Source organism: Xyrauchen texanus, chromosome 18, assembly GCF_025860055.1.
Source record: "Xyrauchen texanus isolate HMW12.3.18 chromosome 18, RBS_HiC_50CHRs, whole genome shotgun sequence".
NCBI lineage: Eukaryota > Metazoa > Chordata > Actinopteri > Cypriniformes > Catostomidae > Xyrauchen > Xyrauchen texanus.
The window spans coordinates 38,690,812-38,713,212 of record NC_068293.1 but is presented as its reverse complement, the minus strand read 5'-3'; the positions used below and the strand labels follow the sequence as shown (position 1 = coordinate 38,713,212).

Here is a 22,401-nt window from a genome sequence, read left to right as displayed (position 1 = left end):
TAATGTCCTGACTATACATTGCTATACATTGCCACTTTGGTGAATAAAAGTACCAAATTCTTTCCATAAGAGCAGAATCTGTACATTATTCCAAACTTTTGACCACTAATGTAAGTCTAGAGCTTATGGTTTCTTCTATTTCTTGCCATTACCCTACCTATCCCTACATGTCTTTTAATGTTAGAAAACCATTTTCCTGTTCTATCCTCCTCCCATTGTTTTTGCCATCTATTCCTTATTTGTTATTTAATTATACTCTTAATTTCAGTCTTACTATATTTAACATTTATGTCTATAACTAATTTCTTTGTAGCTTCTTTTGTATTCTCATCTGCTATCTCATTTCATTGTACTCCTACATGAGCTGAAATCCATACAAATGCTACACTGAGTCCCATCATCTGAATCCTATATAATGTTTGTTAAATCTCAAACAACATATCTGCTCTCCTTTTGGTATGACTCTCTTTTAATGTTCTTAATGAGGAACTTGAGTCAGAACATATAAGAGCACTCCGTGGTCTTATTTCCTCAACCCACTGCAATGCCATTAAAATTGCCATCATTTCTCCCGTTAACACTGAAAGATTGTCTGAGGTTCTTTTATTGACTTGTATATTAAACTCTTGAACCATGAATGCCTAAACTACTTTGTTCTCTATGTTTTTGATTCATCAGAAAATACTGTATATTGACATAGCTGTAGTAGGTATCCTGTATATATTTATTTGTTATTTCTGCATTTAGTTTAAACCCCTGGTCTTTACTTTCCTTATCTAACAATGTCATATCTACATTAGGCTGCGGAAAGAACCACTGAGGAATAACTGACCATGGCACTGTTGGGCTAGTGGGAGTCTTATTTATTTCTATCTCTTCCGTTATCTTTGGTATATTTCATCCAAAAGTCTTTATTTCTAGTTTTTCCTTTTCCCAACATGGTTTTAAAACAATTCTTGTTGGATGTTCTCAATTGTGCCCCTGTAGATTAACCAAATAATTTAACGATAGTTGTATTCTTTGGCGTTGTAATGGCATTTATCCCATTTCAGTTGGTGTGCATCTAAGTGCCTGAAATTGAATTTTTTAGCCAATGGAAGTCAGTGTGTCAAAATAAAAGTCTGCAATCTGTATAAATCGAAGTGTGAACAGTTTCATGATGTATTACACAAAGCTAAATTTACGATGACCCAACCTGTTTTCAATATTTTTTCGAAGTAAGTACATGTGCCATAAACCTACACATTTTATAGAGACCGATTTTTGTATGGGGGGGGGGGGATTATGTGATTAATGAGTCAACACTTTTGTGTTAAATAATTGGATTCATAAATAATATTCAATGAAAACACATTTTAGATAGAAATAGTATTTTTTGTATTCTAATCTGATTATCAGATTACATTTAGTTCTGAGACCAATTCATACAACTGCAGTCATCTTTAAAAATAAATAAATAATAATAGTATATGTATATGTATATATATATATATATATATATATATATATATATATATATATATATATATATATATATATATATATATATAATTTATTTAAAGAATGAGAATATTATTCAACATTGCTTTAGAGAATAAGAAAGAATATTTCTTCATCAAAACTGCATGTACATCATGTAGCTGAGGTTATGTTTAACAATTAACAGGATATAAATATGCCTTGTACAGTTGAATGTAAACACTCATATTTATGTTTTACAGGCAGCTATAAACTTCCTGTGGATCATTTAAAAACTTGTGTAAGTCTAGGGTGTGAGAGCAAGACTATAAAATGGTATACACTCATAAAATGTTATATTCATGAAACCAAAGTGTCTATTCTCCTCTCTCTACTGTTCAACCAGAATAATGGCTGATGAGTCTTTGCCCTTCTCTGACCCCAGTCAGGTAAGCTCCATGGGTTGTGGTGTAGAAGTTCACATGTGTAGCTTCACCAGCAAACAACACCTGTAGATGCTTCAAAGACAGAAAACAGACAAAGAATCATTTTACCATTGCTTGGAAATTGTAATCTGCTAATTATCTATTATACTGTTGTACAACTTTAATAAGTATGTCAGGACATGTGTCTGTTTGCAATATTTAAAAAGGAGATGATAGGGACTGATAGCCTCAGACAACATCTTACATTGCATATTTTTTCTCTTCATACAACTTGGTGTGGAAAGTGAACATGTCAGTGTTTACAGAGGGTGGAGCAACTTCAGTTCATACTTTATCTTGACATCTCTGACATAAAGACAGACACACCACATCATCTGTCTGTTTGATCACTGGTTCTCGGTCCAAAAATGAGTCGCAGGTCGCAGACAGCAGGGGGAAACGACAGAATTAAGAGGATATTATTTAGGTCACAATTGTATAAGAATTAGCTGATCCAGACCCACACTCCTTACCAGTTGGTGGCGGTGAATACAACCACCAAATAACTCCAGAAGAAGAAGATGGAGACTTCTAGTGGCTTGTTGTTGCTCTCCTTCTACCGCTTGCTTCACGCTGCTACTGACACCGGTGTCTACCCTAAAATAAAAGCATGAATTAGTGCAATGCTGCTTGATTATTATAGAGTATTCCAAAAAAGGTGAGACCTTATACACATTGCATCACAAAACAGACGTTGAGTTTACGTCATTAATACAGGAATTGACTTGATTTTGGCCAGAAGATTTGCTGTGGAATTCAGGAATTAGATGGCTAATTATCTTAACCGGTTTTAGTTAATGTTTGTATTCTCGCATAAACATGAATAAGAACATGAAACTGCTTTCAATTTTTTTTAAAAAAAAGACCTTTATGTGAACAGAGCTATAATACTAAATCTCGAACTTCATATTAAGCTATGTGGTGGGTAACTAGGGGTAAAAACAGTAAAGAAAACCAATTGACTGTTAAATGACGTGATCTGAAATAAATAATTGGTTCTCAACTGGATTTGCTTTAGGAACCAGATTTTGCAAGTGGTGACCCAATGCTACAACATATCATGCATTGGAACTTATTAAAACTACAATGAATTGCATTGGCCCATCAATGGGCAAATTATTAGTCAAAGCCTGTTTATTTAAACATTCCAACTATACATGATTATATGTTTTGTTGCATTTTATTAATTGCATTTAGCAATCTTTTCCCTCCTGCTGTCCGTGACCTGCAACTCATTTTTTGGCCGAGATCCAGTGATCAAACAGACAGATGATGTGGTGTGTCTGTCTGTATGTCAGAGATGTCAAGAGAAAGTAAGAAGTTGCTCCACCCTCTGTAAACACTGACGTGTTCACTTTCCACACCAAGAGAGTCTCTCTTTCTTTCTCTCTGTCATTGCTCGCAAGGTGTCTTTGTTGAGGATGAGCATCAAATTCCTGTAAGCAATCCTCCACCAACAATCTGCACCAACGACACCCTTAAACAATGGAGATGTTCCAGAATCATCTGAGACCTTCAAGGAGAACTTTGCTGTTTGCCTTCCTCGCATTATGGCTGTTTGTTGCCATTTCCTCCGATGAGGATTACTACAAGTTGTTGGGTATTTCGAAAGAGGCAGGCACTCGAGAGATCCGGCAGGCCTTCAAAAAGCTCGCTCTCACAATGCATCCGGACAAAAACCCTGTGAGTAGATTTATTATGGCATGTCATTGAGAAATAATACATCATCCTTCAGCGTGTCTCTGAGATCTCAGCAATTGTGTCTTTTTAGAATGATGAAACGGCCCACGACAAGTTCTTGAAGATCAATCGGGCCTACGAGGTGTTGAAGGATGAGGACATGAGGAAGACATATGACAAGTATGGAGAGAAGGGCCTGCAAGATGAACAAAAGGGAGGAAGATATGAGAGCTGGAACTATTACAGATATGATTTTGGTAATTGATTACTTTCCTTCATGCTCTGCAGGGATATTATTGTAAATATGAATGTATGTTTAAAACTCTTCATGATATGTCATATTTGTCTATCCTCGAGAAGAAAAAAACATTTAAATGTGTTTTTCAGGAATTTATGATGATGATCAAGAAATTACTACCCTAGACAGAGCGGACTTTGGTAAGTATCACAATTCCAGGGGGTCAGAAGTTTACATACACTATGTTAACTGTGCCATTAAGCAGCTTGAAAATTCCAGAAAATAATATCAAGCCTTTAGGCAATTAGCTTCTGATAGGCTAATTGGAGGTGTACCTGTGGATGTATTTTAAGGCCTACCTTCAAATTCAGTGCCTCCTTTCTTGACATCAAGGGAAAATCAAAAGAAATCAGCCAAGACCTCAGAAGAAATGATAGGCTTAATTTCTTTTGTGCAAAAAGATAATGATTTTAGGGTGAAATATGGCTTGGCCATGTTCTTGCCAGGTTTTTTGAAATTCAAATAGTGGCTTAAACCTTTTTGGAAATGGAGTGTTGTTACACAGGTTTGGTCTTTCCACAGATGCAGCAGTAAAATCTGGGGAAGTCTGGTTTGTTAATTTCTATTTCCCACGCTGCTCGCACTGTCACGACCTTGCTCCCACGGTATGTAACTTCTCTTACACTACAAAAATGTGTTTCTTATTTAGTCATTTTGTCTCGTTTTCCAGTAAAAATATCAGCATATTCTTAAAACAAGATACATTTACTTGACAAGCAAAATGGCATAAGATATTAAATCTTGTTTTCAGAGAAATCTGACAACATGTACAAAATGTTATGCTTTAAAAATCTACCAATGGGGTAAAAAAAATAAACTTTTTTTCCCTTTGAAGCAAGTTTATTTTTCTTTCCCCATTGGCAAATAGTTTATTGATTTAAGAAAAAATTAAGAAAAAAAAACTAAATTTAAGAAAAAAAGAAATTTTGCTAAATTTTTTCAAAACAAGACAAAATATCTAATGCAATTTTGCTTGTCTGGTAAATTGCTCTTGTTTTAAGAATATTTAGACATTACTGGAAAACAAGACAAAAATACTTATTAAGAAAATACTTTTTCACTTCCTAACTCGTGTTTGGGTTGGTTTTGTTAATGTGTATTTTCCTGACCCTGCAGTGGCGGGAGTTTGCTAAGGAGATGGACGGTGTAATTCGGATCGGCGCAGTGAACTGTGGCGATAATAGCAGACTGTGCCGTAGCAAAGGCATTAGCAGCTACCCCAGCCTCTATGTGTTCAGAGCTGGAATGGTGAGAACGTTCTGCCTTTGCTTTGTCAGCATCTATTTACATAACTGTAAGTATAAGGTATGTTTAATGTCTGTTGTCACCCTAAAGTACTAATGCAATCATACCAACAGAATCCTGAGAAGTACTATGGCGACCGATCAAAAGCAAGTCTCACCACATTTGCAATGCAGTTTGTGCAGAGCAAAGTGACGGAACTGTGGCAAGGTATTTAATTTAATTTAAAATCCATTTCAGTTTGGCATATACAGTGTAATACAGAATCATTTTTCACTTAAATTGTTATGCGGATAAATCATTTGTAGAAAAAAAAAGTAGTAGAAAAAAGGTCCTATTTTTATTCCCACTGGTTTAATATTATTATCGTTATCATTAATTTATGTATAATGAATGGATATTAATAATTTTATATATCTAGTTACGTTAGGGCTGCACAACTGATCAAATAAATAATCAAGACTACAATTGCAGAAGCCACACCTAACTTATTGTAAAAAGTCAATTATAGCATATGTTTTTACAGCGGTTGATAATTTTAATGAATCAGAAACCTTGCTTCTGTATATACAGTATAATTAATATATATATATATATATATATATATATATATATATATATATATATATACATACACACACACACACACACAATTGATATAAAAATGTCTACACACCCCTGTTAAAACAGCAGGTTTTTGTGATGTAAAAAACTTTTTGCATATTTAATGTCAAATTTAAAACTAAAGTGACTCCTTTCAGAGATAATTTTTTTATTATTTATTTAAAATAACCTAACTGCATAAGTGTGCACATCTCTGAACTAATCCTCAGTTGAAGCACCTTTTGATTTTATTACAGCACTCCGTCTGTTTGGATAAGAGTCTAGTAGCTTTGCACATCTTGACTTGGGAATATTTTCCCACTCTTCTTTGCAAAAACGTTCCAGATCGGTCAAATTTCGAGGGCATCTCCTGTGTACGGCACTCTTCAGGTTCCCCCACAGATTTACTATAGGATTCAGGTCTGGGCTCTGGCTGGGCCATTCCAAAACACTCATCTTTTTTTTGCTGAAGCCATTCTTTTGTTGATTTGGATGTGTGCTTTGAATCATTGTCATGCTGAAAGGTGAAAGATCTCTTCATTTTCAGCTTTCTAGCAGACGCTAGAAGATTCTGTTCAAAATGAACTGGTACTTGGAGCTATTCATGATTCCCTCCACCTTCACTAAAGCTCCAGTTCCAGGTGAAGACAAGCAGCCCCAAAGCAGGATGCCACCACCACCACCATGCTTCACCGTGGGTATGGTGTTCTTTTGCTGAGGTGCTGTGTTGTTTATGCGCCAAATATACCTTTTACAATTTTTGGCAAAAAGTTAAATCTTGGTCTCATCAGACCAGAACACATTTTTCCACGTGGTTTTGGGAGACTGGATATAGGTTTTTGCTGGGCTTGGATGTTTTGGGGGTTTTTTTTCGTTAGAAAAGGCTTGGTCTTGCCACCCTGCCCCATAGTCCAGGCAGATGAAGAATACGAGAGATAGTTGTCACATGTAGGGAACAGCCAGTACTTGCCAGAAAGAGCTGCAGCTCCTTTAATGTTGCTGTAGTCCTCTTGGCCGCCTCCCTGACCAGTTTTCTCTTTGTCTCATCAATTTTGGAGGGATGACCTGTTCTTGATAATTCCATACTTTCTCCACTTGTTGATGGCTGTCTTCACTATGGATATTTTATATCTAATGCCTTGAAAAAAATGTGTAGCCCTCACCTGAGTGATACCTTTTAACAATTAGATCCCATTGATGCTTTGTATACTCTTTGTGGCTCATGGCTCTTGTAATAGCATGCAACCAAGTAGATGTAAAAAAAATCCTACAAGAACAGAGAGATTTATTTGGAGTTAATCAGAGTCACTTCAGGTGAAGACAGGTGTGTACTCATTCACATGAGCTTGATGATTGGTTGATTCTGAACAAAGCCACATACACAATTAAGTGTGCACACTTTTGCATAAATTTTTATTTGCAAATGTTATTAGGTGTTTTTAGTTATATTTGAAAGCTGGAATTGTATCTCTAAAATTGGTTTGTATTTTCAGGGAATATCTTTACTGAGATCAATAGAGCATTTGCTGAAAGAATTGGCTGGCTGATAACGTTCTGCGCCGACACCGGGGGTAAGACAACTACTAAATCTTAATAATTAGAGCTTAGTTCCTGTAGCTCAACAAGGTGGGCATGGCACTTGCAATGCCAAAGTCACCAGTATGAATCCCTGGGAATACAAGTACTGATAAATGGATTGCATGACTGCCAAATACAAAAAAAATTAAAAATAATTACAGAAGGACTCTTGTTTTTGCCAAAAAGTCACTAAAACGCCACCATTCCTTATAGATTGTCTGGAGGCCCAGACAAGACGGAAGCTCGCTGGAATGTTGGTAAGCACTGTGCGGGCATGTTTCATATATCGGCCAACTCAGTTCCAGTGACACATTATCGCAAACAGAAAGCATTAAGAACGGGTATTCTCACAGTTGAACTCCATATTGTGAGCATGAATCAACATTGTAAATGCTTCCGTTTGCTTCTCTCTACAGGACGGGCTGGTAAATGTGGGATGGATGGATTGCTCCAAGCAGGCAGATCTGTGTGACAGCTTTGAGATCTCCACTAGCACAACCGGCCTCTTCTCACCTGGCAGTTCGCTTGCTCAGAAAGGCAGTACATTGGTGGGGTCGTCTTTCTAACAATCATGCATTTGATTTTAGTAGCTCTTAATAGACCTAATTTGGTGGTCTGGTTTTCATTTAGATTTACAGTATATGACTCTTATTAACCTTGCAGTTTATCCAGAGTTTGGATTCTAAAGAAATATATGCACAAGTATTGAAGTATCTGCCTGACCTTGAGATTCTTACAAAGGACAGCTTTGAGGTAAGTGCTCAAAGGAAATGTATTAATATGAACAAGCATTTTGTTGCAAAGAATTTAATGTATTCCATTACCCCACCCAGCAGTATCTTTGTTTACTCCGTAACCGCATGGAACTTACACTCATGGTCAAATATGATTGTGTGGTTTAAAGATAACACCTGAATATAATGGGGTGAATTAGGAATTTCTACTGGCCATAAATATTTCTTAATGTCCATGAAGCTGTATTTTGAGTGAATTTTATTCCAAAATGTATTGTTGTCCCTATAGACAATGGAATTCAATTGCTGTTTTTTTTACTTGCCTATTTGTGACAAATTTTAATTCAATTAGGGGCGGCTGTGGCTCAGGTGGTAGAGCGGGTCGGCCACTAATCGCATGGTTGGTGGTTCGATTCCCAGCCCACACGACTCCACATGCTGAAGTGTCCTTGGGCAAGACACTGAACCCCAAGTTGCTCCAATGGCAGTCTAGCACCTTGCATGGCAGCTCTGCCATCATTGGTATGTGTGTGTGTGTGAATGGAAAGGTTAAAAAGGCGCTATATAAGTGCAGACCATTTTTCAAATTTGCGTCTTGCCACATGAAGGTCTGGAGAAAACAAAACCTTTTGGCATCCTAAATAAACAAACAAAAAGTTTGTTTGTCTTAGATTTGAATGGCATATGTCATTTACATCACAGCCAGACTATCCTTTTTACAATGCAACTTAAACCATGTAATTTCAGTTCCTAAACGTTACCAGCCAACTATTGTGGAACTTGCCAATCTGGTGTTTTATTGTTGCATTATTTGCCAAAGCCAATTTTTTTTACTATCGGTAGGTGTTCATTTTGTAACCTGGTGATGAAGGGGATAATATTTGTACTTCTATGGTTTTGTAATTTCAGCATAAATTGGCTCATCACCGGTGGCTCATCAGCTTCTCCTTTGGACACGATGATCTGGCATCACATGAATATAAAAAACTCAAAACTCTTCTGAAAGACTTTCACATACAGGTGCTTGAGTTTCTCTTTTTGTCCTTGTTTTTATTAAAATAGTTTCTGTCAAGCTTCCTTGATTTATATAAAGGAATAGGTCAACCAAAAATGAAAATTATGTCATCATTCAATCACCCTCGTTTCATTTCAAAACAATAGGAATTACTTATTTCGGTGAGACACAAAAAGAGATGTTTGAAATATGTTAATGCAGGACTTTCCCATACAGTGGAAGCATACAGTGACCAGGGGCATGACAGTTTCCTGGTTAAAGGGATAGTTCACCCAAAAATGAAGATTCTCTCATCAATTACTCACCCTCATGCAATCCCAGGTTTATATGACTTTCCTCTGCAGAACACAAAGATTTTTAGAAGAAAGTTTTATGCTCCATACAATGCAAGTGAATAGTGATCAAAACTTTGAAGCTCCAAAAATCACCATAAAAGTCATTCATACAGCTCCACTAGTTTAATTCATGTCTTAAGCGATCCAATCGGTTTTGAGTGAGACCAGACCAAAATGTAACTCCTTTTTCACTGTACATCTTGCCATTGCTGTCTCTTGGGAAGATCATGATTTCAAGGTCAATTACACTTCCTAGTGCTTGAGATGGCGCTAGGAAGTATTATCGAGTTTGAAATCGTGATGGCCAAAAAGACTACTGATGCCACAATCTATAGTGGAAAAGGAGTTATTTTGGTCTTTTCTTATCCTAAATCGATTGGATGACTTCAGAAGACATGAATTAAACAACTGTGGTGTTATGGAGTACTTTTATGCTGCCTTTATGTGCTTTTTGGAGCAACAAAGTTTTGGTCACTATTCACTTGCATTGTGTGGACCTACAAAAAGGAGATTGTCTTCTAAAAATCTTTGTGTTCAGCAGAAGAAAGATTAAACACATCTGGGATGGCATGAGGGTGAGTAAATAATGAGAGAATTTGTATTTTTGGGTGAACTATCCCTTTAAGGGATCTCTTAGAAAAGAGCAGTGAGAAACTTCTTCAAAACATCTCTTCGTGTTCCACAGCAGAAAGTCAGTCTTTGGGGTTTGGAACGACATGGTGTGTGAATGATGATAGAATTTGTTAAATTTGCAGTGAACTATTATTTAAGTCATGCAATTTCTGCTAAATGGTGCTCTTGTTTTGGATTCATAATGTTCATCTGTCTGTGTAGGTGGGAAAGGTGGACTGTATCTCAGGTTCAGAGCTGTGCGCTTCTCTTTATATTCAGGAAGCCCTGTGTGGCAGTTTTTAAAGGGGTTGGAATTCATGATTTTGAGATTCACCATGGTAAGTTCAGAAAAGTTATAGTAAGACTAGATGTTGTGCTTCTAAATAACCTTGTAGTGCTTTAAAACACTTTGGCTCAACCAATAATACTAAAACTTGTAAACAGCATTCATCCACATTTTAAAATTTTGTTCAGTGCAGCCAATTCTTTCAAGATTGGGCTGTTGATTATTGAATACTTGCAATATATTAACAATGATTTTGTTTCCTATATAAAATGAAGAAATAAGAGAGAATATAAAAACTGTGTTCAGATTTGTATTTTTTTTTATGGCAAATGCATCCTGTACATTTCAAGAAATATAACATCAAAAGGCTGAAAAATATAATTGTCCAGACGTAGTTTATATTGTTAACCCAATTTATGATGCCAATTACGCTGCGTTTAATTGTCCAGGTAAGGATGTCCTGTATAACATTGTGGCCTTTGCAAAAGATAGTGTGAATTCCCATGTCACCACTCTGAGACCTGAGAACTTCCCCAATCATGAGAAAGAGCCCTGGCTGGTTGACTTCTTTGCACCTGTGAGTTATCATTGCATCTAAATCTCTCCGTTAAACCTCTACTGGAAACCTCTATTTAAACTCTAATAATAATCTGCTAAGAACGTACCCACATTGCCATGGCATCTTCCTGTCGATGGTTGATTCATCAAGCTCATAAGGGTGGGAAGTAATCTGCAGATGCAATCAAAGTCAACATTTTTGCCACAGTTTGCAATTCTAAAGTTAAAGAGGTAGTTCAGCCAAAAAAGTGAATTCTGTCATTTATTTACTCTTCCTCATAATGTTCCAAGCCCATATGACTTGCTTTTCTCCAATAGTCCAATTTTATCTCTTATGTGTTTCGGGGTGATTGTTTGTATATATAATTGAGAATAAGAGCTACTGTAATTAGAGCGCACAGCATATTGGTTATTGATTACGGGTAATGTTTGTGTCCTACAGTGGTGTCCACCATGTCGAGCTGCTCTCCCTGAACTAAGGAAAGCCTCCATCCAGCTCTTTGGACAGTTAAAATTTGGGACTCTGGACTGTACTGTGCATGAGGGGCTCTGCAGCATGGTAAATGAATCTGACATGATGTGTGGTTTTGAAGCCGATGACACCTGTTTGGCTGATGCGCTCAGCAGCGACTAATTCTAGCTTTTGTTTTTTTTTTTATGTGGTTTCCTCTCTTAAGTAACACAGAGCATGTGTTAAATGCACCGGTTAAATGGATTAAGATCATCTTTAGCTTCCTGTCTAAGTGTTTATTTGTTGATCTACCATAAATTGTAATTATACCAAAAATTTAACCGCATTAATTTAACTATTCATTAATTTGGCCACAATAAGTATGTATCCATTGACACCTTTTTAAAAATATTTGCAAAAATGGTTCAGAAACGTTAGCTCCGACAATAGCAATAACATAATTTGCTTATGCAGATACCACTTATTTACCAATAATTTTCAGGGCCAGCATATGTGTTGATATTGCTTATGACTTGAAATTGCTTATGAAATGTTTAGATTTCTTGTAGGATAATTATAGGCCTCTTCATTTTTATTATAATAATCAGATTTTAACTGAATATGAATATCCGATGACAGCGGCTTCTCCTCACTTGCTTCTTTCCCTTCTTCAGTACAACATTAATGCATTTCCAACAACTGTGATCTTCAACAAGTCCAGTATCCATGAGTATGAAGGCCATCACTCTGCAGATGGCATCCTGGAGTTTATAGAGGTGAGAGGAAGGCCTGAACACACATCACAATTGCACATTTATGCTCTCATTTACAATTCATACACAATAGGAAATTGGTGATATATTGAATATTCTATGTATTTATAATAGGGCGGGGAAATTGAAAATGTTATTTACTGTGATTTAATAGTTTAATGTTTAATGCATACAAAAAAGGTATGTAGTATTGGTCTTTTTCTGCCTCACTTACTGGAACGTTGCTGATGTTTTTCCCCACTTGTGGTTAAATGTGGATATAATGGCAACAAATCCTAAAACCTTAAAATGACTGTAAAAATGACAATTTAAACAACTTTACAGCTCAAATAATACACAAATTTTAACAGAAGAATTAATGTAAGTGCTTTTATAAAATTATAAGCTTCACATTTCTGCCTTTTTAAAAACCCTCCAGAAATTGTCCCCATTCACTTTCATTGTAAGCGTTTCACAGTAACCTCAATTATTTATCGTGATTAATCGCGATTAAAATAACAGAAAACGGTGCGATTACTTGGTTACAAAAGCCCTAATTAAAAATAGTCTTGTGTAGACAGAACTTTTTGACTAAAATGGCAAAGGACTGGACTGTATTGCAGCTTACACTGGCCAAGAACCACTTATTTTCATTGTTGTGGGTGTGCCGTCTGATGCTGAAACTATATTTTAAATTATTTGGATGGTAATATATTGTTGATATTTTGAATATAACTGATTTTAATGCTATTATATTTGTTTTGCCCTTAACTATGCTAGAAACCATGGGTCCTATCTTAAGAGCACAAAGCGCAGTGCTATGCGATGAGTCATATTCTGTAAGACTAAAGTCATAGTCCATTTCCTGTCAAGCACCAGTGATGTAAACAAAGATGGCACATTCATAAGATGTTGGTAGTGTTAATAGGCTGAATGCAGTGAATTAGAAGAATAGGAATATGGACTTTTTTTGTGTATTAACTGCATCTCTGTTGAATGTCAGGCATATTTCAAGTATGGCACACTGCTATAAATGCTCCTATGTAATTTCATAGAAAAGACAAAGTTTCTAAACCGCTTGTGTCTTTGTCAGGCAGTGACAAAGAGGTCAAGACATTGTCTTTTCTGTTAAATTACATGGAAGCATTTCTAGCAGTGTGCTTTTTTTTTTATTTATTTTTTTTATGAATTTTGTCAATTTTTTATCGTGCACCTGCCTTTAATGTTTTATATGTGCGTAATAGTACTCTTTAGGCAAATTTCTAGTGACACCCTCCTTTTCTACACATGGAAAATATGTTTCTTGTCAGGATTTGGATGTACTAATTAATTAAATAATATTGAATGTAAGCATTATTAATCAAATTGACCAAGTGACACAAATCATGGCTAATATTAACAATGATTATATCGGCCTTCCACGATAGGCTGTGAATTTTGTGGACCTACTTCACTTCAACCAGTTGATTTTCCTTTAAAACACACACAAAAAATTCAACAAAATATTTCTAAATTCAAATTACACTTTAAATGAAACGAAAATATAATCAAAATAATAAAGTCAGAAAAGGTCAAAAATCTTATAAAACCACTTCCCTTAAAATTTAAACAATTTACCCTCACCAACTTCTACCACTGGCCTCTTTTGCAGTGATTTAAAAATCACTCTGTGACAACAGGTGAGAGAAATTATACAAATTATATAATAAATAATTGTAAATATAAGCATAATAATAATAATTAATAAATAAAAAATATACCATGACCTCTAGAGGGTTTTACACAAATTTCATAAAGTTGTGTTTCATAAAACGGCTACAACAATGATTGTCAGGGACATAATTTGATATTCCACTATATTTTGGACATTAACTTTATTACCACCTGAAAACAGATGTGGTACTAAAAAGTCTTAGCGCAATTACCTATTTCTCAGGAAATTAGTAAATTGCGCTTAGCGCCACTTCATTTACATACAATACAAACACAGTTTGCGCGCATACACCCACTGATAGTGCAAACACTCACTGCCACTATGCACTGCCACGACAATTGTGCTTTGAATTCGCGCTCACAAAAATGTTATAAAATGTTGCTTACGTGTCATTACGCTAGTTTCACGATTCTTCTTTTACTAGCACCTAGCTACTATGAGAGCATTTTAACAAATGTTTTTTGAAAGCGTCTCTGATTTAAACTTTAAAATTAAATGCAGCATTTGAGTTATTGAATCAGTTCAAATTGTACATATCAATGCATTGATTCAAATATTTGCTTGTGCCATCACTCAAAATGTTTTTTTTTTTATTTATTTAGTCAAATATATGCAAAATTGGGTTGCATTTTTTTCATATATTAAAAGTTTTAGTCAAATATATGTAGGTAAATATTAACAGTTTTATTTTTTTGTTATTATGTTCATTTAGTGAAATCTAGTGTCCTTGATTATTTTAAACAGATTTGTATTTAGTTCTTACAGTAAACATGTCAAATATACTTGCTATTTTTGGTTGAAATAATGGTTCTGATTAATTTCAGGACCTGGTGAATCCTGTGGTGGTGACTTTGAGCCCAGAGTCTTTCCAGAAGCTGGTGAAGAGACGCAAGTCCACAGAGACATGGCTGGTTGATTTCTATGCCCCGTGGTGTGGCCCCTGCCAGGCGCTGCTGCCTGAGTGGAGGAGAATGGCGCGGGTATCCGCTCATTAATTCCACTGATGACCAATCTGAGCACCGTTACTCATCACCCGTTATTATTACTGGTCAATTCAGTTGTGTATGATCTCACATTGTCTGTTTCTAGATGCTGAGTGGGGTTGTAAACGTGGGCACAGTTGACTGCCAGCAACACCACTCATTTTGTCAGGGTGAGAATGTGCAAGCTTATCCAGAGATACGCCTCTTCCCTCAGAATAGCAACCGCCGAGACCAATACCAGTGCGTGTCTCCCTCGAGAGCTAAAGAAGTGTCTTGTTCAGTACCTTGTACACAATTGCACACAAGCTCAACAAGTTCTGTTTTTCTCTCTCATTGTGAACAGAAGTTACAATGGATGGCATCGGGATGCCTTTTCAATCAAGACTTGGGCATTGAGGTAAGCAGGATCAACTCAAAGCATTTGGACAATTCAAAATGCCTAATGGAAGAAGTAAAATACTGTAAATGTTTAGCAAGTAAATCAGTTTTGAATAATTTAATTTAAATGGACAGTTTGAACTTAATCACGGAAATAAATAGAATATAACCTAATCTAATGTAGTTGTTTGGTGAAAATTTGTCTTTAAGAACTTTATGGTCAAATCAACCCAAAATAATTCACAATACTGCTTTAATTTTACATTGCCGTCAAAATCATTGTGAATATTTGAGATGTGTATATATTCCCCAAACTTGGGTACCACCCCAAAACCGCATAATGTGTGCTGTTTATTATCCATTAAAGGAATGGTTCACCCAAAAATGAAAATTCATTCCATCCCAGATGTGTATGACGTTCTTTCGTCTGCAGAACACAAACTAAGATTTCAAGAGAAATATCTCAGCTCTGTTTGTCCATTCAATGCAAGTGAATGATGGCCAGAACTATAAAGTACCATAAGACTCCAGTGGTTAAATCCATGTCTTCAGAAGCAATATGATAAGTGTGGGTGAGAAACCGATCGATATTTTAAGTGCTTTTTTAATATAAATCTGCACTTTCACTTCCACATTCTTCTTCTTTTTGATTTCGGTGATTCGCATCATGCATATTGCCAACTACTGGCAGGGATGAAAATGTATAGTAATAAAGGACTTGAATATTGATTTGTTTCATACCCACACCTATCATATCTCTTCTGAAGATATGGATTTACCAACTGGAGTTGTATGAATAATTTTTATGCTGTCTTTGTGCTTTTTGGATATTGTAATGTTCTGGCCACTATTCACTTGCATGAGACAACAGAGCTGAAATAATTTTCTAAAAATCTTTGTGTTCAATAGAAATTTATACACATCTGGATTTTCATTTTTGGGTGAACTATCGCTTTAAGTATGGATTATGGATTGAGTCAACAATGATGAGTGTTTTAGTGCTGTTTTTAGGTGTTATTATTGCTCTTGCAATAATGCGTATGCATATTTGAAAGATACAGCACTTCTAAATTGTATTTTTTTTTTAACCTCTAATGCATGGACTCTTCTGTCTGTAGCTTGTTACCTCGGGCCTCAGTGGATCTGTCACCTGAAGACTTTAAGAGAAATGTTTTGGGAGGAAAGGATCACTGGGTGTTGGATTTCTACGCTCCATGGTGTGGCCCCTGCCAGCACTTTGCCCCTGAGTTTGAAGTTCTTGCCAGGGTAAGACTTCTCCCTGTCCTAAATCTGAACTGGACACCTGGAATATGTAAAACACTGACAGTGATTACAGTACAGCGCTTCCTTCAGGGAATGCAAATGTAGATGGAAATGCATTTTTATTGGCAGGACCAATGGGCGGCTCATGCAGTGCTTTAGCCAATCACATGTATTCTAACCTTTAATGAAGTTTTGCATATACGCTATCACTCAAAAGTTTGGATGCACTTGACTATTTTATTTTTCTCTAAATAAAAACCTCTTTCAGTTTTCAGAGTCCAAAACTAAGGTTTAGTTGATTTTTAATTATTTTTTAAATGTGACATTTTATGTCTCCAAATAATCATTGAAACACATTTTGTGTTATTTCAAGTCCAAAGAGACAAGTTTTTAATTCTGCTGACACCCTTGTGCAGAATTAGTTTGTTTTTATTGAAAATGGATTTTCTTGTCAGTCCTCCAAACTCAAAAGAATAGTTCCCCCAAAAACAATAATTCTCCACATTTACTCACCCTTATGTAGTCTTAAACTCTTATGACTTACTTTCTTCTCTTGAATCCAAACAAACATATTTTAATGGAGATGGGAAGTCAATGGGGACCAACACTTTTAAGCTCACAAAAGGACATGAAGGTAATCAATATGATTTGAGTGGTATAAACTACATCATCTGAAGCAATACGATTGGTTTTGGGTGAGAACAGGCCAAAGTGTTACTCCTGCTGCATTTATGCCCATTTTGGAGCTTGGAAGTATTGGACCCCATAAAGAAATCTTAGATTGTGCTTTAAACATTTTAAATAGGTTTGTTCATTTTCCTGTTTTTATACTGTAACCTTAATTTCAGAATTGAAAACAAAAAGCCACAGAAGCTGGCGTGGCATTAAAAACAAACACTAGTATCCAAATATGTCGAAATAGATTTTTGCCACTATTTGTAGTTTTACACATCCCTAATCAAGTCACCTGTTCACTCCTCCTGCAGATGATGAAGGGTACTGTGAGAGCTGGCAAAGTGGACTGTCAGACACACTACCAGACCTGTCAAAGTGCTGGCATCAAGGCTTACCCAAGTGTCAGGTTTTACCCGCACCTGGGCACTCCACGGGTAAGACTAGTACAGTAAGAGTGGTGGTGGCATAGTGGGCTAAAGCACATAACTATTAATCAGAATGTCACTGGTTCGATCCCCACAGCCACCACCGCTCCAGGGGGATTGTCCTTGTTATAAGTGCACTGTAAAAGCGTCTGCCAAATGCATAAATGTAAATGTACAGCAAATTGCGGTCAAACATTTTATTCCAGATGTTCTCTGGGTTGCCTTTCTAATGGGTATCTTCTGTCTATCTTTCACTCTCAGCGAGATCAGAGTGGAGAACACATTAACAGCAAAGACTCCAATGTCATTGCAGACATTCTGCGACAGCGACTCCAGCAGCTAGCCACACAGGGAAAGTCCTCCAAACTCAAAGTAAGAGACTGTCTGCTGATCCGAATTCAAGTCTAAAGTTTTGGCATGGAAAGTTTTAAAGTGAAATAATGCATCTAACTCTTCATGGTGAGTTTGAAAAGTGGTACTGCGACGATCCATAGTGTTATTCAGAGGCCATGTAAAAAAAATACAAACAAATTGTTGGAATGCTGAAACCTTGCAGTGAATAGTATTTATTAAAACATAGAAATATTTCCCTACATCTGTTTTTACATTTTAATGAACAAGACATGAAAAATGCTAAGCAGAGACTTTTCGTAAACATGTTTTAGTGATGCGCAAAGAATCCGAAACAGACTTTTGAAACTAATACAAGGAAATGAATCAAACTTACCAACTCTAATGCCGTTAACACCATTTCTACTCAGAGGAATGTTCCAGGTTCAATACAAGTCAAGCTCAGTCTACAGCATTTGTGGCTTAATATTGATTTCCACAAAAATTAATTTTGTTCCTCCTTTTAAAAAAGGTAAAACTCTGGGTTCCAGTGAATGGGCTCAATCCGTACACGTTAAAATACTCAGTTTCAAAAGTATAGCCCCAAGATGTAAACCATATTAGTGTTGTTAACATGATTTAAGTGTGATAAAATGTATTACTTTTTGTATGTAAAATTATCCAATTTTACAACTTTGTTGCCATGAAAACGTTACACCGCAAACCGTAAAACCATGATCTTAAAAATGTCGATTTAAACAACTTTACAGCTCAAATAATACAAACGTCAAATAATACAAACTGAGAATTATTGTGTGCTTTTTATAAAATTACAAGTTTCAAACTTCTGCCTTTTTTTTTAAACCCTCCAAAAATGTACCTTATTCACTTCCATTTTAAGTGCCTCACTAATTACGTTTCCATCATCAACATTTAGCACAACAAAATAAAGCAATGTGGTGAAAAACTGGTTTGGAAACACATTTTGTAGAGAAAATTGGCATTAATGAAATAATATAGCCTCACATGACAGCATTTACCCCAATCTTGATTAACATTTATAGTGTTAATCATGACGACAAGGTATACTTCCTTGAAAGCCAATATATTGTATGTGATTATGGATTGATATTAACGGCATACCTGCACAGATTCGATGCTGCATACGTGACACTTCCAGGAGTGCCAACACCAATATCTCATATCATGCACATCGGCAAGTGCACAGAACAAATTAATGGCCACTGTTTGTGATTAATTTAATCGCCGAAGCCATCCGTAGCCAAAGTTGCTTTTCCATACCATTCAAAATAATAGATGGCATTCATTGAATTAGTCCATAATAAAAAAAATTAAAAACAATTTCTGTTGTTGTTTTAAATTAAAAATAAATACACAATACTAGGAGGAAAGCATCAGTGCTTTTTTGGAACACTATTACATAGCCCAATTCTATAAAAGTATTGTTTAGCTTACTTTTGAAAAACGACGGCAAAATTCCCAGTATTATATTACATAATAAATGCGGGACATAAAGCAGTTGTGATGGCGATGCTTTAGATTAGATGATTGTTCAAAATAGCCTATCGATTATCAGGAATGTATCATATGTAAACCCTTATACTAAGACTGAACGTTTCCCCAATGCTTGGTGCAGGTTGCCAGCTTGAACAGGGCCATGTCGATTCGCTTTCGTTTCGGGAACCGGTGGCAACCTGCAATGGGCGCAACATCAGGACCAATATTATAGTCCTATCAGAAGGGCAACTTTGATTGCTATTCTGTCTTCTGATTGCTTTTATTTGTAAAATTAAAATGAGAGTAAGCTGTCTAATTGAATGAATTGTCTCAATACTCTCCCCATTTTACCAAAACTTTTGGAAACAATTTTTGGGACATCTGGGAGGCGAAAGGTGCACAATTAGCTATAAACACTTATTTCTGTATGGAAACGGCTTAAGGGCAGATTTATTTTGCAATACACCAAAACGCATTTTCACTTTGTCGATAACAAAATAGTGCAAAAAGTGGATGGAAACTAGGCTACTGTAACCTCAATTTTATTTTTTATTTTTTAAGAAAGGGAGGGACGTGTCAATTTGTATTTGTGATAATCAACATTATTCCACAAATGCTTATGCTGAGGTTTTAATAATATTTTAAGCATTATATAATGTAGTGATGTTTGTTAATGTTAATAGAAGTTATTATACAGTATCTCCCAAAAGTGAGTACACCCTCACATTTTTGTAAATATTTGATTATATCTTTTCATGTGACAACACTGAAATGACACTTTGCTACAATGTAAAGTAGTGAGTGTACAGCTTGTATAACAGTGTAAATTTGCTGTCCCCTCAAAATAACTCCACACACAGCCATTAATGTCTAAACCGCTGGCAACAAAAGTGAGTACACCCCTAAGTGAAAATGTCCAAATTAGGTTATGTTATACAAGCTGTAAACACACTAAAGTGTCATTTCTTCAGTATTGTCACATCAAAAGATATAATCAAATATTTACAAAAATGTGAGGGGTGTACTCACTTTTGTGAGATACTGTAAATGGATATCTGGTTTCTGGTGAAGAAATGTGTTGGTTCTTTCTGAACTAACGACAGAACTAGTTTTTAATTTGGTTCAATGTTCCTGTATAATTATGTCAGACATGTAAAAGTTTGAATACACATTCTCAAATGTTTAACACTTCTAAAGGTGTGTGTCCTTGGTAAAAAGTTCAAATCTACCAACACCACCTGTGATTCAATTGGGTCTTATGATAGCATCCGTGATATTAATGAAGCTGACCCGACATCAATAAGTAAAAATGCTCAAGTTTGTGCTGATCATGTTAGAAATGGAAAGAAGCCCAAATCACCAATTATCTTTTGGAAACTGGGTATTTCAACCCCACAAACAGCACTTTTTGGGCATTTTCAGCTGAATTGAAACAAAATGTCTATTGAAAGTGGTACTTTTCTGGGGTGCCAAATGATCCAGGAAGTGCCATCGCTGAGCATTTTTAATGGAGATATTGATTTTCTTGCAGTAGAATGTTAACTTTATCAATATTTTGTGAAATATCAAACTTGTCATCCAGCACCTAGTGTGAACCCTCCAAACTGAATAAATAAACTAATGTTTATGTCAAATCTAATCCCTGTACTTTCCTACAGGATGAACTGTAAGACTTCAAACATCGTTCAATCCACAAACTCTTGCCCATGGAATGGTAAGACAGGGGAAAAACGCACACGCAAAAGGAAGGACTCTTTGATGAGAGATTTGTTTGAGTTTATTTACTGCCAAAGAGACTGTAGAGAGGAGTGACTTCACCTCAGCTGCTTCAAAGAGGGTTCGAAGAGGAAATCACAGCAGAGTTTCGAGACTCAACAAACAACACCTCCAAATGTGTTACTGATGCAAGACAAGGTCACCACAGTGCTATTTATTTATGACTGTCCATAATATATGAATGTACTGTTAAAAATAAATATCTTTATTTCTTTCATTTTGACTGTAACAATAGATGCATTTGTCCGGTTGCATAACGTTTTGTTGTATTTTTCTTAGTAAAATGCAATTTAGAGTTCTGTTCAACTTCAGAAGGCTCTTTTATTGTATTTTTCTAAAATACATTCTAGTTCTCATTCTGTCAAAGTTGCCCAATCATGGAGTATTTTGTAGAAAGCATAAAACGACACAGTTTTTAGTGGATTCTTGGCAAACTCTGTAGTTTAATGTTTTTCTGCACTATTTTGTATTTTATTTCTCAGCAGTCATATGTGTTTGGAGAGATTCATTGTAGAATAAACCTCTTCACTTTCGGTTTTTCCCAACATTGTTTAATGTCATCTTCGGTATTGTGAGGGTATGTAAATATTCTCATGACTGTGTCGTTTTAGGAGGCCACTAGGAGTCAGTGAGGTAACATCAATGGCTTCAGACCTAAACATGCCATATATCATTGGGAAGAAACGGTCTCTGTTCATTTTATTAGTTGATTGTTCAATATTACACAATGTCCAGAGAAAACCTAACCGTAACCCTACCACTAAATCTAACCCTAACATTAGTAGCCACAAATGAGACCCTCAAGACTTTTGGCAACATGAGGATTACCATTTAGACAGGCCCATTTGTTGCAGAAAAGTCTGTGGAATGTGTTTAAACTAGGGATATTGATTTAACACATTAAGAGGAACTAAGAACTGTACGTTGTGTATGTGCACAATGCTCGTGAGAATTAAATCAGGGTAGCAAATTACTGGTTGCTCATATAACAACATGGTTCAAATGTATAAGCTGTCAAGGGGGTCTGGGTAGCTCAGGGTTGACTACCAACCCTGGAGAATCCAGGGTGTGCTGAGTGATTCCAGCCAAGTCTCCTAAGCAGCAAAATTGGCCAGGTTGCTAGTGAGGGTAGAGTCACATGGGGTAACCTCTTCGTGGTCGCAATGAGTGGTTCTCGCTCTCAATGCAGTGTGTGTGGTAAGTCGCGTGGATCGTGGAGAGTAGCATGAACCTCCACATGCTGGGAGTCTCC

The 22,401-nt window shown here is 36.1% G+C and overlaps 1 protein-coding gene across 1 annotated transcript; it reads left to right on the top strand.

Moving 5' to 3' along the window:
- Positions 1–2,358: 2,358 nt before the first annotated feature.
- On the top strand, positions 2,359–21,688 carry dnajc10 (DnaJ (Hsp40) homolog, subfamily C, member 10). Its single transcript, XM_052148691.1, is given in 25 exon segments — positions 2,359–2,601; positions 3,141–3,256; positions 3,350–3,626; positions 3,715–3,880; positions 4,011–4,061; positions 4,444–4,526; positions 5,038–5,169; positions 5,280–5,373; positions 7,260–7,337; positions 7,558–7,601; positions 7,761–7,892; positions 8,008–8,097; positions 8,988–9,098; positions 10,263–10,322; positions 10,324–10,378; positions 10,776–10,903; positions 11,327–11,443; positions 12,010–12,111; positions 14,626–14,781; positions 14,891–15,024; positions 15,128–15,181; positions 16,281–16,428; positions 17,412–17,534; positions 17,787–17,897; positions 21,032–21,688. Coding segments are annotated over 23 exon segments (2,379 nt in total). The 5' UTR covers positions 2,359–2,601; positions 3,141–3,256; positions 3,350–3,428; the 3' UTR covers positions 21,044–21,688.
- The last annotated feature ends 713 nt before the right edge of the window (positions 21,689–22,401 follow it).